The sequence below is a fragment of the Sorex araneus genome, chromosome 3, assembly GCF_027595985.1.
Source record: "Sorex araneus isolate mSorAra2 chromosome 3, mSorAra2.pri, whole genome shotgun sequence".
Classification (NCBI taxonomy): Eukaryota; Metazoa; Chordata; class Mammalia; order Eulipotyphla; family Soricidae; genus Sorex; species Sorex araneus.
In genome coordinates, this window is record NC_073304.1 from 218,699,412 (window position 1) to 218,715,861 (window position 16,450).

Consider the following 16,450-nt stretch of genomic DNA (forward strand, 5'->3'; position numbering starts at 1 on the left):
CAGATGAGATCTCTTGCCCTAGTGGCTCCACTGGCTCTAAGCTGGCCCAAGAGGAAACTGGAACTCCCACTGCTTAATTAATGCTAATTAATGGTGATGAAGGCCTTTGGGGAGAAAATTAATGCTTTCAAGTGGCTTTATCAGCATACACATAGAGAGTGTGCACTTTGAAAAGAATGAATACAAATGAGAATAACCTCTACTTTGCAAGAGGGAGTTTATTAGGAGATTTACAAAGGGATTTGGGGAATTGCAAGAAAGGTCAAAGCAACAAGCACACTTCTCCCACGACACCTTCCCAGCCCAAGCCTGTCAGACCATCAGAGGCAGAATAATTACAAGAAAACAATCTGGAAGGAAAATAATCTTGGGGGACTAGGTGCAAAATTGGCCACACCCTCAACATTTGTTCTCCTTCTAGACGGTAACTTCTGGTGATGCCTGGGACAGGATCCTGGGGTCCGAGAGACAGGGCTGGTTCATCCATGGCCCTTTGTGTCTTCCCACAATCCTCTTGCCACTCCCAAGGTGTCTAGCAGCAGGGCCCGCATCGGGAGCGTGGGGCACAAGGGGTGCAGGAACTGGTCATGCAGGACCCCATAGACCCACATGCATTGGTGGTGGCACAGGGGTTGCAGGGAAGTCTGAAACAGAACATCATAAACTCATCAGCATGAGAGACACCATTTAAAAAGACAGCCACAGAAACCACTGTGGTAACTCAGGCTCTGTTCAGGCAACCCCTGCAAAGCTCAGAAATGGCCAAGGCTGAAGGTGGCATCTCCAGAACCTCCTTTTACAGCACTTGGCTCGTGGAGAAATCAATGCTACTCATTGAAAATACCCACCAGTCCGAACGTGCTCATAGAAATAATATTAGGTGATGAGTGCAGTCCCCTATGAGCCACTGAGGCTTTTTTCCCTTTTGTTTGTTTATTTTGGTTTGGTTTTGGGGCCAAACCAATGATGCTACGGGGTTACTACTGGCTCTGTGCTCAGGGATCACTCCTGGTAGTCATGCTTGGGGAATCATATGGAATGCCAGGGATTGATTTAACGCAGGTAAGTTGCATGCAAGACAAATGCCCTACCCGCTGTACTATTGCTTCAGCCCTTCTCTTCCCTTTTGATATCCCAGTCTCCTTTAGTTGGTGATTCTGATTTTCACTCTGCCCATCTTGTCTGTTTCTAACATGAAGCCATGAAACCATAGATGTGAGTGAAATCAGAAAGTGCTATGCCTGAGGGTTATTAAATTGTTTCCATGGGTAAATATTCCTACTGGCCTCCAAAGACTTGCCATTTGAGAAATAATTAAGTCTCAGGAGTGTTTTCAAGGGGACTATCAAGCCAAAGCTTCCTTAAGGCTACAGACTATAGTAACATCTACCCTCTGTTTCCCAAGGTTGTCACATCAAACTCTGGTCTCTGCACACATATTGACACCTGAAACTTGACCTGCAAAGTCCCTATCTTCTTTTCTTAATAAAACTGTGCCTGTGCCTTGCAGGGTTCCCACCAGCTGGCTACTCACTTGCAGTCCTCGCCCTCCAGCAGGCACCGGTACGTGTTGATCTCACACTCCAGCCGGGCCCGTACATCCAACAGCACCTGGTACTCCTGGTTCTGCCGCTCCAGGTCACTGCGGATCTCAGCCAGCTGCGACTCCACGTTGGTGATCATGCACTGCACCTGGCCCAGCTGTGAGCTGTAGCGGGCCTCCGTCTCGGTCAGTGTGTTCTCCAGGGAGTCCCTCTGTGGTGGGGAAGATAGGGAGGCTCTCTCAGCTGCCCAGAAGAAGCCCCATGGACCCTTTGGGCCCACCAATAGCTCCTATCCCAGCCCCCATCCCTCCCCAGGAGGACTCAGCCACACCCACCAGGTTGTGCTGGGCCTGCAGCTCGATCTCCAGGGCATTGACCGTGCGTCTCAGCTCGATGATCTCTGCCTGGCACGTTTGCAGCTGCTCTGAGCTGGACACCACCTGCTTGTTCAGCTCCTCGGTCTGCAAGAGCAAAGGGAAGGAGACAGAGTCAGACCCCATCTTGAGGGCCCCAGGCACCTCTAGTTCTGCATGTCCCCAAGCTGAGTTGCCCACCTGGGTGGTGAACCACTCCTCCACGTCCCTGCGGTTGGTCTCCACCAGGGCCTCGTACTGGCAGCGGGTCTCGTTGAGCACTCGGTTCAGGTCCACAGTGGGGGCAGCGTCCACCTCGATGTTAAGGCGGTCTCCAATCTGGCAGCGCAGTGTGTTGACTTCCTGTGGAGGAAAGAAATGTCAGGAATGAAGCCACAGAAGGTCTTAAACTCTCTGAGGGAGTCTGGTGTAGTAGGATGAGGATTGTCTTAGAAGCTAAGCAAAATGAGTTGAAGCACAATTTGGTGTAGAATCAGCTTAGTTACTTCTTATGATTCAGGCCTATTGCCTGGGGAATGAGTTTGCTTGGTTAAATGATTGCTAACATTCCCTTGCACCATAGGATTCTGTCCTTTATTTCTGAGTTCCCTTTGCCCATTGATAAGCCTGCCACAATAACTGGTTTATAATTTACTACTAAGTAAAGGGAAGCTGGGTCTATCTCCTCCTGTTTATTTCATGTCTTCCATTGTATACTGGGCATTGTTTTCTATTCATCAAACATTCCATGTTTGATATGCACATCAGATTTCTTAGTATTAGGAATGGTTGAGTTATCCATCACTTGAGTTCCTTTATATCTTCCATTTTTCTCACCCACTCATCTGTCCACTTAGGCATTCATTCAATCAGATATCCATCCATAAAACTTGGGTTCTAGAAGCCAGGAAACACATAACATAGGGATGTTTGTTATCCCTAATTTCTACAACCTTCCTGCTTGGTCATCAACCAGACTCTTGTTTAAAGATAATTAATCTCATCAATTTTAGAAAATATTCTAAGAACTTTGGATAAACTTCAGACACGGTTCTGGCCACAAATGGAAATTAGTCAGCCGATCACACTCTTTTAGGTAAAACTTGGGACTCATCCCAACAATCACCCAAGTAGGTTTGGAGCAACCTTCAAAGTATTGTGTTTGTTCTAGGGTGCTCAGTAAAGGCTGAACTTGTCTGCTTAGAAGAGGCGTGGAAGTCTCAAAGTTGAGGTGCTAAGGGCTGGGACTCCCTCACCTGCTCGTGGTTCTGCTTGAGGCACAGCAGTTCCTCCTTCAGAGACTCCACCTGGGCCTCCAGGTCAGACTTGCACAGGGTCAGCTCGTCCAGGATGCGGCGCAGGCCGTTGATGTCTGATTCCACCAGCTGTCTCAGGCCCAGCTCCGTTTGATATCTTCAGTAAAGGTTAAAAGAAATCAGAGGAAGACATTTCCCTATGTGCCTTCCAAGTCAATATCCTATGGTGTAATACTATCATTTTTAATTCTTTTTTTTTTTTTTTTTTGCTTTTTGGGTCACACCTGGTGATGCACAGGGGTTACTCCTGTCTCTTCACTCAGGAATTACTCCTGGCAGTGCTCAGGGGACCATATGGGATGCTGGGAATCAAACCCAGGTCAGCCACGTGCAAGGCAAATGCCCTACCTCCTGTGCTATTGTTCCAGCCTCTTTAATTCTTTTCAAGGGAAAAATATCTTTGTACAGATTAAAAATGAGTCCTTCCTCCCTGAGACTCACAGAGTGGCATATTTTCAATACAAGTCTAACTCATTTGTCCTGACAACCTCACTTGCACTTTGCCATCAATAAAATCCTATCCTCTTGATGTCCCAAGAGGAGAAAACTTCACACTTCTAAGCTGCTAAAAGTTGTTCATCATCCTTCCTCCCACCCTGAGATGCTATCTAATTAATGTAAAATCCCAAACTGGAAGTCAGTTGGAGTCAGCCTTGCCATTGTTACTTTGGATAAATCCCTAATCTCTCTGATTCTTGAGAACCTCATCTATAAAATGGTACCAAAACTAATGCAGCATCAAGTGGACCTGAAAACAAAGAAGTGACAGACGAATAGCACTGTAGCACTGTCATCCCATTGTTCATCGATTTGCTCGAGCAGGCACCAGTAACATCTCCATTGTGAGACTTGTTACTGTTTTTGACATATGAAAACACCATGGGTAGCCTGCCAGGCTCTGCCCTGAGGGTGGGATACTCTTGGCAGCTTGCCAGGCTCTCCTAGAGGGACAGAGGAATCGAACCTGGGTCGGCCCATGCAAGGCAACACCCTACCCGCTGTGCTATTGCTCTAGCCCGAATAATCACATATAAAATTCCACAAACCCGCCCAGGAGTTTTTAAATGGTCATGGCCACGCCTAGAAAAACAGGTTCCACCTCTGAAATGGGTTTTGTTTCTTGTTTTTAGGGTTTAATACTTTTTTCTAGAGGCATCTTATAAAGAATCTATCTTAAGAGCCTGATGTGAAAACCACTTAGAAACTCACATCATTAATTTCAAAAAGAGGAAGAATGGGTAATTTCTCCCTCAAACCAAATTCAACACACAGATTCTTGATTTCAGTGAGAACTGCCAACATTGAACTGAAGTCCCTCCAGAGAAGCAACTCCCCAATATGACCCTAGGAAAGTAGGGCAGCAAGCACACAGGACAGAGGGCATCACTTTCCAGCTGGTCCTTTCCAACCCTGAATTGCTCAGATCATTAGAGAAATCTCACTTGGTTCGGAAATCATCTGCGGCAAGCTTGGCGTTGTCGATCTGCACCACCAGCCTGGCATTCTCCGACTTGGTGCACAGGATCTGGGGACAAGATTAAGGCAGTAATGGGTCAAATTAAGAAGGAATAGCCTTGCCTTAAAACAAAAAGCTGTTTTCTTTCCACCACAATCCTTCCAAGTAGCAACTAGTTCTCTCAGATTTCCAGCATGGCAATAAGAGAAGGATTCATCAATAGGACTAATCTTTTCGCCACAGAAGCCTTCTCTTCTTACTCTTCCTCTGACTTCCTGCAGAAACTGAAACTTCTGGGTGGGTTCCAACCCCATTGAGGGTGGCCCGATTCCCAGTCTTGCTGGACACCATGGGAGCCTGGAATGCAAAACTCAGAAAAATCCCAGGAAAATCAAGACATATGGGTAATTTCTCCCTCCCATACATTTCTTCTAGACCTGCTGAATCTCCCCAGTTTTTCCCTTCTACTGCCTTTGCACACGCTTTGGCCACAAAAAGAAAAAGGAAAGAAGGAAGGAAGGAAGGAAGGAAGGAAGGAAGGAAGGAAGGAAGGAAGGAAGGAAGGAAGGAAGGAAGGAAGGAAGGAAGGAAGGAAGGAAGGAAGGAAGGAAGGAAGGAAGGAAGGAAGGAAGGAAGGAAGGAAGGAAGGAAGGAAGGCGGGCTGATTCTTTCTGGCTACAATACCCTGGGATGCTCTTACCTACCTCATCATAACCCACCTTGGACCTTGCGTAACCCACCTTGGCTCTTGCCCCCCACTTCTGCACCGTTCACTTACTCTTACTTGAATAAATAATTCGCTGAATTGGCATTGGGCCCACCCCTCACCTTCTGCTGCAGCTCCTCGATGGTGCGGAAGTAGGACTGGTAGTTGGGGCACACATTGGGCTCCTGCTGCTGGCACCGCTCCCGAATGCGAGACTCCAGCTCCGCATTCTCACACTCCAGCTGCCGCACCTTCTCCAGGTAGCTGGCCAGGCGGTCGTTCAGGAACTGCATGGTCTCCTTCTCGCTGCTGTTGAACGAGCCCTCACAGAACCAGCCGCAGCTGCCGATGTTGGCGGGGATGTTGCAGGCCCCGGGCAGGGTGCAGCCATGGCAGCTGGGGGCCACACAGGGCCGGGAGCAGCAGCTGGAGCGGCAGCTCATGTTGGACAGGCAGCAGTTGTAAGGCATGGTGCAGGCAGAGAGCAGAGCTGGGAAGGTCAGTGGTGATGTCTGGTTCCTTCCGACTGGGATAAGCCTGGGATCCCTCCAGAGGTTTATATTCCTTCAGCACTGGGTGTGGCTGGTGTCCGCAGCCTTTTACCCTCTTTACCAATTTTTCTACTTGTTATTTAGCCACCTCCCATGAGTCCTTTACCTCATAAAATGTTTTACTCTGGCTTCTTGCTAAGTCAGGACTCCTCACCAACCATGCTGGTTGGCTAAGTAAGAGCTTCATGGTTTAGCTTCAAAGTGACCAGCCCATCCCCTTGCCAACAGCGGTGCTTATTCACAGGGCACTGAGTGACAATTGTCCCCTGTCTCCCCAGGACATTTCTGTGGCTCTTGTTCCTAAATGAAGATAGGTTTGCACCTCCTTCAGCACATCCTTGATTGAGGACTTTGGGAGAAAGGCCAGGGAAGAAAGCCCCCCAGGAAAGCAAGCTGTCTAGTGGGAAATCTGGAAGCTGAGTTGTTCAGGACTTTCTAAGCCTTCCCCCAGCCCGTCTTCCCCCTGCCCTTCCATCCAACCCCAGGCAAGCTATTCGCCTCCTCTGAGAAGGCTGCCAGAGCCAACCCTCTCCCAGCTTCATTTCAGCTCACACTCCATGTTGATAGAGCTGTCATAAAAACTAATGTCTGGGGAGCATCAAGACGGTGGGAACCTCCGTGTCATGAGCCTTCACCATGTGCCTTGTACTAGAATGGCTCTGATTTGTGGCACCCCCGCCATGCTGAGCACAGGGGCACACGGCTTCTCTTTCAGTCCTCACTAAAATCCCTGCAGGTCTGTAGGTCAATCACCAACATCAAGGTTGCCCAAGGTCACAGAGCTCATCTTTGGTGGTGGAGCCAGTGCCCTCTGTTCCCAAAAGCCCCATGTTCTCCTTCATCTCCCTTACTCCATATCTCTCCCTCCCTTCCTTCCTCCCTCTTTCTCTCTTTCTCTTTCCCTCCCTCTCTCCATCTCTCTCTCTCTCTCTCTCTCTCTCTCTCCACTCCCAAGACGCAATGGATCTTCACCATGACTAGGAAGTATCCCCTGCTCGATTATAATGGGTCAAGAAATATCAAGCCTGTTGTTTATCCAAGAACCACAGGGCTTTTCTATTTTGATAGAAGGAAATCTACTATGTGCAAAATATAATAGCCTCTAGAAGCTAGGGGAAAAGGAAATCAAAGTTTTATTTGGTGTAGTAGCACCCAGTTCACCGAAGAACCCTAGAGATCCACCATGTTGGCCCTTGTTTCTTGTGATCAACCTGATGTTTTGGCAAACTGATGTTCTACCATAAGTTTCTTTCAGATGCAACTTGGAACTGTGGAGCTTTTGTGTTTAGTATCTCTCTACTCAAGAGATGAGTGATACCCCCTCAAGTGCTTTTTGGAGCTACATGCTGATTGCTCCTTTATTCAGATTGCACCTTCTTCAAGCTCGCCCTCAGAGTCTGTGACGTTTCTTTTGCTTAGAATAAGAGGCAAATATTCATCTTCTAAAGGCGTATTTATTTGTGGGAACCAGCCAGATATCATTTGGAATCAAGCCTAGTGAGGTGGATAAACTGCCAGGCTTTCTGCCATCGTGACAAGCTCAGAAGGTGACTGTCAACACACGTTCACAGGTGAGTCTGAACACCCTCCTTGGTGACTGTCAACACACGTTCACAGGTGAGTCTGAACACCCTCCAGGCAGACTTCAAACATGCTTTCATAGCTGACAGGTGCTTTGGAATAAGCATGTGAACTCCTGGAATGTAGACTTTGAGGTGCCAAGAGCCTTCACCTAAGTTCACAGCCCTCATTCTCATCTCCTCCTGCCTGTACCCCCAACTAGAGAGAGCCATGGAAGAGAGGTTGGTTAAAAATTGGTACTGCACAGATAGAAGCCTAACTGGATGGGATCAAGTAACTATCCAATAGTATCTGGATTCTTTAACTTTTCTCCATTTTTCTTGCATTATCCTATGACCTTTCATATTTCAAAGCATCATTTGCCACTTTTTTTAAGAGTTTGGAAAGGAATGCTATGCTATAGACTGGTAAATACATCTCTTAAAATGATAGTGTAGCACAAACTGAAAAATCCAGAGGATAATTGTTCTATCTTTAAAAAGTAAAGGGCCGAGTCTAGAGATTGCATTCCTGCTATTGACTGCTCCACATCTCAAGTAAGGATCACTATGATGGCTCCACAGTCTTCTGATCATTTGATGAAAATGGTTGAGAGTATGTGGTCTGTTGCAGAAAAAAAACAAGTTTGGGGCCAGAGAAATGGCTTACTGAGCACATGCTTTGCATCCAGGAGGTCTAGGTCTATCCCTGGCATTACATGGTCCACCAAGACCATCAGAGGTAAGCCCTAGGCACAGAACTGGGATTAACCCCTGAGCACTACCAGTTGTGGCTCAATAAACAAAGCAAGAGTCAAGTTTCAACTAGCTTCTCAGAAATTCTAGAAGGCAGTTGTGTTTCATTTGTACACTTGCTATGTATTGTGAATGTTTATCTTACATAGCAATGATATCTTCAAGAATCAATGACCCTTCAATAAACATGATGAGCAAATCAAATTCTACCAAACAGAAAGGTTTTAGACCTGCCCAGGTAATTGTGTCAGACGCTGGAGTCAGGCTTCTGGGTTCAAGATGCAAGCAAATTGCAGTTGAGGTTTAAGGATGCCATTTATTATGAATGCCAAGGTTATTTTCCTCAGAGAGATCACACACAAACTCATCAGTGGCACATAGCCATGAAGAGGAGTCAGGGCCAATAAGCACCTAAGTCATTCTCCTTGTGACAGACTCTGAAACCATTGGGAGACCTCCCACTTCAAACCACACCTTCTTCTCTGTTGGCCAGCGACTTGCACCTAAAATTCTCACCACAAGAAACATAAGTTCATTCTTTGGGAAATATAAAATAGTATATCAGCCATCTAATATTCATAATATTTTGAACATCAAGGAAAGAACAGGAGAGGTATCGCTGGGTATAGTCCGAGAAGACTGACTCACAAAAGAAAAGAAAATCCCTCACCGGAGAACTGAAAATTCTCTTCAAAACCAACACCACCCTATTGGGTCAGCCCCAGAGCTACTCTGAAGGGACTCAGCAAGTCAAGAGACATGAGAAGTTCATCTATCTGAGCTTAACTCCCAGAGGAGTCAAGATGAAGGTGATAACATCTCAAACAATCTACGCAATTGTCCTCTGCTGGGAAATTGAATTTTGGCACCACTCAAAGAAGAAATTAAAACCTGTTTGTGTTATTATTCTGCACAACAAAGCGAAGATCAGGGGCTAAAACATTCCACGCAATTCACAGAATTAATAAGGCAAACTAAGCCTCATGTTAAACCTGAATGTGTTGGACTGGACTTTTGCATCAAGTTCACAGTTGATTGAGAGGCTTGACATAGCCCTGAAATTGGGTTTCTTCCCCAGGCCTCCCATAGAACTAGTTGTGTTTACAGTTACCCAGTGAATTCCCTATTGTTATAGCCAACAGAATATATTCCCCGTAGACTGTTCATTTCTTTGGCAAGGATGCCACTGGCCTTCCACTCATTGAAGAGCTAAATTCTTTTGACTTCTGTATCATTTCAGTTGCTTCTCCACTTCCTTTTCCAAAGGCAGAGAACCTGCTGTGGTATTTACCTTCAGAGATCGAGCTAAATGAAAGCAGAACCTACCGTTCTGGATGTCAAGAGAGCCCCAGGCCACTCTGAGTTTCTACCATTGGTTCCCAAAGTTCTTCCACATTCTAACATCTTCTCCATGGCAGTCCTCACAAATCTTACCCCTCTACTATCTTGTTTAAGGAAACTCTCCTGTATCATGCCCAGAATTTTTATACCTCTCTCCTTTGGAGATCTAACCTAGTTTTTTGTTCTCAGGTTCAAAACCTTCAGGCTCCTATGGACCCACAGCGGGGTCAATTAGGGCTAGTTTCCTTCCTTCTCTCTCCTTTGTTCCTCTACCTCCAATCAACTCCCATATCCCATGTTGTGCCTCTTAAGTTCACACTTCCCTGCCCCACCCTCTCTTTTACCTCCACCCATCACAGTCCTTGTTGTCTCTCATTAAGTCCTATTGATCTTCCATTTTTTGCCAGCCAAACCCTACCCAGTTTTAGGACCCATCACAACCCAGCCTAGAAACACTGCCAGGTAGAGCAATGTCAAATTTACCAGAAAACCCTTTAAGGCTCTCAGATATGGTACTACCTACCTCCAAAGTTTTATCTTCCACAACTACCTTTATCCTCTGCCCCATTTCAGAAATTGATCTGTCATGACCTAACACACCTGTAGTCTTCTCGTCTCTTTACTGGCCAAGTTCATGCTTAGAAAAACTTTCCCTCTTCTTAGACCTGCACACACTCCTAACATCCTAATATCAAAGTTTATTTCAGAATTATGCCGAGATCACATCATGATCATTGATTGAAGTTGAAACTATGGGAAGTATATAAAGTTTTAATAACCTCCTCATGAATTCTCATTAGTGTTACTGTTCCTTATTCAACTTACAGGATTCTATGGTTTGCAGTAGGCTTTAATTAGGTGAAGATACCATCTCTGTTGAAGGGCCAATGAGACAGCAGACAAAGTTTATGAGAAGAGAATATTTGGCTTTTCAAAACCCCGATGAAATTTTCTTGGAGTCTCATCATTCATCCACTTGAATGTCATCCTCCTTTATTTACATCACTTTTGAGTCACATTGATGTTTATCTCTATGATGCTGTTTCTTGTTCTTATTCATTCCAGATTATGGTCATGCTGTGGACCACTTACTTATGTATACTCAGCACAACTCATAGTGCCAACACACACAATCAATGACTGACTGTGGCCAAAAAGTTCAATTAAATAGAGACTTTAGAGAGTAACTATGTATTTGGGATCTTTGAAAATTCAACAATGAAATAAATCAGGCTGGGTAGGGTTAATGCTTATGGGTAGGGAGTAGTAGGAAATAAATGAAGAGGTTGTGGGAAAACACGATGGCTTTGATCCAAGGCTAAATAAAAGAGTCAAATGGAAGAGAGACAGCAAGGAGACTCTGCCACCCTTTAAAGGAACTTTCAATAAAGTGTTGGGTATCACAAGTACATTCCAAGATGAATCAGTATGGAACAGATAAGTTTTAGTCTAATTAAATGTGATGGAATCACCTGACACTGAGTGAAACTATCCCATGGGTGACCCCAGACACATGTGTCTGTCAGCATAGAAGGACTAGTTCTCCACTCACTGGAGAACTCACTGGTATTTTCTCTGTTTTGAATTTGAGCTCATCAGGAGACAGGCAGCTGGGGATATTATGAAACCCTGAGGGAAAAGGATGGTGGAAATCTGGGAAGGTCTGCTTCAAGGAGAGGTACTCCTTCTGGAGATATAGTTGCAGCCAAGAGGTTGGTAAGAGGGTGGTAATTCTCTGAGAAGTTTCTACAGAAGCTGGTCCTCTGGCAACTTGGAAGAAAATGAACTTATACATTGGAGTGAGAAAGGTGACCGTGGACATAAGAAGGTTTTTTGGAAGTCTCAGAATTTCCAAAAGCCCTACTACAAAGCAAAATGAACAGGGGTGCCAAAGGCCAAGTTTTCTGCATGGTCTTCCCAGACTCTGGGCAGGAGTCTCCCAGAATGACACTTCTCCTTCTCTATAAGAATTTACCACTGAGCCATAATAGTTTAGAAGCAGTGATGTCACCTACATCACCTCTCTTTATATAGGGGTATTTTTATAAAACATGACCAATTCTTTATAGTGCGTGACCTGACCATGAATGAGACACATTTACTATGCCAGAGAAATAAACTTTATTGAGAAGTCAATGAAGCAACCTTCTTGCATTCCAGAGAATGCCAAAGAAACAAGAGAAACAGGAAGCATCACAGTCCAATCAGGAGCTTCCCTCTGGTCACACTGGAAGCTCCACATTCAGGGAGCTGGACTTCCCCCACAGAGACTCAACCTTTGACAGGACAGAGTTTCCAGATGCTGGACTTGATGAAGTGGCTTTCCTTGTTGGGTCTGGAAAGCATTTCAGTGTCTGGAGATATCACAGTTGGCCTGACTCCATTCCTAAGTGAGAACGAAGTTCCAGCAAGGGTGGGACCTGGGACTTTTCCTGTGCTTGCAGTAAACAGCTTCATGGACGTCTTCAAAGAGGATGCCAGTCTTGAAATTAACAACGCTTTTGACATCCGCCACAGGGCCCACAGCAGCTGCCACTAGCATTGGTGGTGGCACAGGGGTTGCAAGGGAGCCTGGGGAGACAGAGATTAATAATGGATTTGCGGGGGAAGAGAAGAAACCCTCGGGTGCTTAATGAAACAAACAATCAAGGTTCTCAGTAGTTAGAGTGGGTTGGGATCAAATTTGATGGATACAAAATTCCTGTCCCTGTCACAGCATGCCATGCGCAAAGGTGGAAAGCCGTCCTCTTGAAAAATATAATCTCATGATCTCATGCTCTCCCCATCTGCCTCCCTCAGCTGTAACTCTTGTGAGTATCAATCTCCCAACCAGTTCCACACTGTTATCACCCAGAGGCCCATGAGGCATGCCTTTCACCAAGGCATTTCTACATTCTCTAAACTATTACAGAATAGGCACACAATCTCTGTGCAGTGTTGGGTGAATAAAAAATATGGCCAATGTGTTTGTGCCATGTGGTTAACCCCCTACACATTTTCCCATAATCCTCCAGCCCATACTCACTTGCAGTCCTCGCCCTCCAGCAGGCACCGGTAAGTGTTGATCTCGCACTCCAGCCGGGCCCGCACGTCCAGCAGCACCTGGTACTCCTGGTTCTGCCGCTCCAGGTCACTGCGGATCTCAGCCAGCTGCGACTCCACGTTGGTGATCATGCACTGCACCTGGCCCAGCTGCGAGCTGTAGCGGGCCTCCGTCTCGGTCAGTGTGTTCTCCAGGGAGTCCCTCTGTGGTGGGGAAGATAGGGAGGCTCTCTCAGCTGCCCAGAAGAAGCCCCATGGACCCTTTGGGCCCACCAATAGCTCCTATCCCAGCCCCCAGCCCTCCCCAGGAGGACTCAGCCACACCCACCAGGTTGTGCTGGGCCTGCAGCTCGATCTCCAGGGCGTTGACCGTGCGTCTCAGCTCGATGATCTCCGCCTGGCATGTCTGCAGCTGCTCTGAGCTGGACACCACCTGCTTGTTCAGCTCCTCAGACTAGAACAGTCAAAAGGTTGGAAAGACAAGATCAGACCTTGTCTTCAGGGTCCCCAGGTGCCTTTAATTCTGCCCATCCTGGAGCTGAGGTGCCCACCTGGGTGGTGAACCACTCCTCCACATCCCTGCGGTTGGTCTCCACCAGGGCCTCGTACTGGCAGCGGGTCTCGTTGAGCACACGGTTCAGGTCAACAGTGGGGGCAGCGTCCACCTCGATGTTGAGGCGGTCTCCGATCTGGCAGCGCAGCGTGTTGACTTCCTGTGGAGGAAAGAAATGTCAGGAATGAAGCCCAGAAATGGGTCTGTGGTCTCTCTGTTATAAGGAAACACAAGCCAGCCATGCACTAAAGGAATATGCAGATCCTTCCTCAAAGGTTAGCACAGGTATTGTCTAGGAAATGTACCTAAAGGCCTCACACCAATAACCTGTACTATGAAACAGAAAGAAATCCACATTTCCAAAAGACCAAGCCTAATCTTGGCACATTCACCCTCTACCCCCTTTGTCTGCACATCCCTGTAGGGATGGCATGCCCGGTCATACTTCCCCGTGGAAACAGAAGTGGCTCCTCCACGTCAATGTCTTTGCTCAGCCTCTCCCCTCAGATTAAAATCCCTGCTATTAAAATTCACTTTCCCGTGACTTACTTTTGAGACCAACCCTATCTCCATGCAGGCTGACTAAGGTTTTCCCTGAGGTCATGGTCATGGGGACCCTGTAGCACTGAAGCCTCCACCTGGGCTATCCCTGTTTCAGCCTCTCTTACTAGCCTGCACTAGAGTTCCTGGAAGAGTGGGCCGTGTTTTGTCATTTATCCCCATCTTCTCCACCACTAAAACCAGGACCTACCCATGGCCAGCAGAAAGTTCTGTTCAAAAAGTGGGGGGAAGCAAAGGGGGCAGGGGTTAACTTCCTATACACCACCAAACCCAGCAGCTTAAGGACTGGCAGCTGGCCTCCCTCCTCACTGTGGAAAACACAGCCCCATGCTCCGAGTGCTTTAGGCAGAGAAGGTCCCAAAGCAGAGACGCCGCTGGATATTTCCTCCAGACTGCCAATGCTCACAAGCTTTACTCCAGAGCCCAGTGTTGGGGTTCTCCCTCTCACCTCCTCGTGGTTCTTCTTAAGGCACAGCAGCTCCTCCTTCAGGGACTCCACCTGGGCCTCCAGGTCGGACTTGCACAGGGTCAGCTCGTCCAGGATGCGGCGCAGGCTGTTGATATCTGACTCAACCAGCTGCCGCGAACAGCGCTCCATCTCGTACCTGCTCACATAGATCCAAGTGGGAGGACGAGCCAAAGGGCACCCCCATCCCTCTCCCCAGGCTCAGGTCTCACACCAATGGGATAGGCCTGGTTTCTTGTCCATGATGGTACTATGCATGGATAAGAGAGGTGCCCTGACTCCCCTAATACCAGATGGAGCCCCCCACGACTCAAGAGATGGAGTTCTTTCCTCTCCTTTCAATGATGTTGGTCGATATGCCATGAAATTAAGGCATATTAGTACTATTCCTCCATATTCAGAGATTTACGAAGGCTTTCTAGAAAGAGCTGAAGAACAGGTATAACACAGGTCTGTCTTGGTCTCTATAAACAGTTGACTTATGACATAGGGACAGGTGGCTTTCTCTTCCTCCCCTGGCAACACAGGGCCATGAATAAGCCAAAAGCCCCTAGAAGGGCAGCTGGTCCAAAGGTTCAACCTACTTGGTCCTGAAGTCATCAGAGGCCAGCTTGGCGTTGTCAATCTGCACCACCAGCCTGGTGTTCTCTGACTTGGCACACAGAATCTGAAAACAAGATCCTGCAGTGAGGACCACTTGACCATGAGGACCCATGGTGGTTCAAAGACAGCGGGTTACTGCTGTGCCCCCATCTGGCCCGTCCCTCACCTTCTGCTGCAGCTCCTCGATGGTGCGGAAGTAGGACTGGTAGTTGGGGCACACGTAGGGCACCTGCTGCTGGCACCATTCCTGGATGCGGCGCTCCAGCTCCGCATTCTCACACTCCAGCTGCCGCACCTTCTCCAGGTAGCTGGCCAGGCGGTCGTTCAGGAACTGCATGGTCTCCTTCTCGCTGCTGTTGAAAGAGCCCTCGCAGAACCAGCCGCAGCTGCCGATGTTGGCGGGGATGTTGCAGGCCCCGGGCAGGGTGCAGCCATGGCAGCTGGGGGGGATGCAGGGCCGGGAGGAGCAGCTGGAGTGGCAGCTCATGCTGGGCAGGCAGCAGTTGTAAGGCATGGTGTGGGTAGGGCTGATGGAAGGGCAGGTGAGCAGATGGAGGTAGATATGGGTGCAGTGTGAGTCTCCCCTTCCTCCCAGGCCCTTTTATACTCTTAATGGTGGGTGGGGGCTTGGCAGCCAGCCTCATTTCCTTTCCTCACGCTTCAGTTAATTTTTCGCCCAAATATGCTACTTAGCTGCCTCCAAAGAGTCCCCTCATCTCATAAAATTATTCCACTCTGCTGTGTCACACCTGCCTCCTCCTGTTTGCTGCTATTTGGTGGAATCAGGGTTTCATCAGATGGCTTCAAAGGAAGCAAAATCATCACAATCATCGCAGCCCCACATGGTGTCCCCATTACTCAGAGGGGAGAACAGCCAGAACCCGGGGTGTAGCTGTTGGGGAATCCAGGACTCCAAACCTGGGAGGTTCTGCCTTGCGAGTCCCTGGAAAGGGACTTGGCATGAGCAATCTTTTCAAATGCTCTCTGCTCCCAGTCTGAGGGCTTCCCTTGATTCTGAACCTTCTCAAGAAATAATTCATTAAGTATGAGGGAATACGTGAATTCATGAGGAGACTGAACAAAATAGAGCAGCCACAGTTGGAAAGCAAAGCCAGGCAGAGAAATGAGAACAGCACAAAGCCAAAATCTGCCATGGCTGTCCACTGACCACATTCAGCCTTCTGCCATTTTGATAAATCAAAGTGCTGCTCCTGCCTATTGGTGTTCTCTGTGCTCTTTTTGTGCTGGTATGGCAAGAGCTGAGGAAGGTCATCCAATCCCCTCTGGCCTCCAAAACCTAAAATACTATCTGGCTCATACTGTGTAAAAACTATACCAATCCACTACACTCTACACGTTACACTCTGCCTGGAGATGAGACAAGTTATGGACAGAAGGAAATTCATCATATCCCTGGAGTGAGAGCACCAGAGTCAGTGTTGGGGGCATAAATAATGCTTCAGATTCAACAGAAAAGGCAAGGGAGAGTAGTAGGGTCTTCATCTTTGTCCCCATGGTGACCTGACCTGAGTTTCTAGGAATTGTTTCCCCCTTTGGCCTACCCAGACTTCCCTTTCGGAGAACCAACCACCACTAGAAGTGCGATTGCCAACTGGGGCTGCTTCCACACAAGTTCAAGGGCC

At 47.6% G+C, this 16,450-nt stretch overlaps 2 protein-coding genes across 2 annotated transcripts; both read right to left on the minus strand.

Moving 5' to 3' along the window:
* Nucleotides 1-524: 524 nt before the first annotated feature.
* LOC101553076 (keratin, type I cuticular Ha1-like) lies at nucleotides 525-5,863 on the minus strand. The gene is made up of 7 exons (XM_012932804.2): nucleotides 5,498-5,863; nucleotides 4,656-4,738; nucleotides 3,154-3,310; nucleotides 2,099-2,260; nucleotides 1,880-2,005; nucleotides 1,535-1,755; nucleotides 525-644 (listed from the first exon to the last, which is right to left on the minus strand). The coding sequence occupies exons 1-7, from the start codon at nucleotides 5,843-5,845 to the stop codon at nucleotides 533-535; spliced, it is 1,209 nt and encodes a 402-aa protein (XP_012788258.2). The 5' UTR covers nucleotides 5,846-5,863; the 3' UTR covers nucleotides 525-532.
* A 5,942-nt stretch (nucleotides 5,864-11,805) lies between these two features.
* LOC101553341 (keratin, type I cuticular Ha4) lies at nucleotides 11,806-15,336 on the minus strand. Its single transcript, XM_004608950.3, has 7 exons — nucleotides 14,974-15,336; nucleotides 14,789-14,871; nucleotides 14,187-14,343; nucleotides 13,176-13,337; nucleotides 12,953-13,078; nucleotides 12,608-12,828; nucleotides 11,806-12,153 (listed from the first exon to the last, which is right to left on the minus strand). The coding sequence occupies exons 1-7, from the start codon at nucleotides 15,319-15,321 to the stop codon at nucleotides 12,072-12,074; spliced, it is 1,179 nt and encodes a 392-aa protein (XP_004609007.3). The 5' UTR covers nucleotides 15,322-15,336; the 3' UTR covers nucleotides 11,806-12,071.
* Between the last annotated feature and the right edge of the window lie 1,114 nt (nucleotides 15,337-16,450).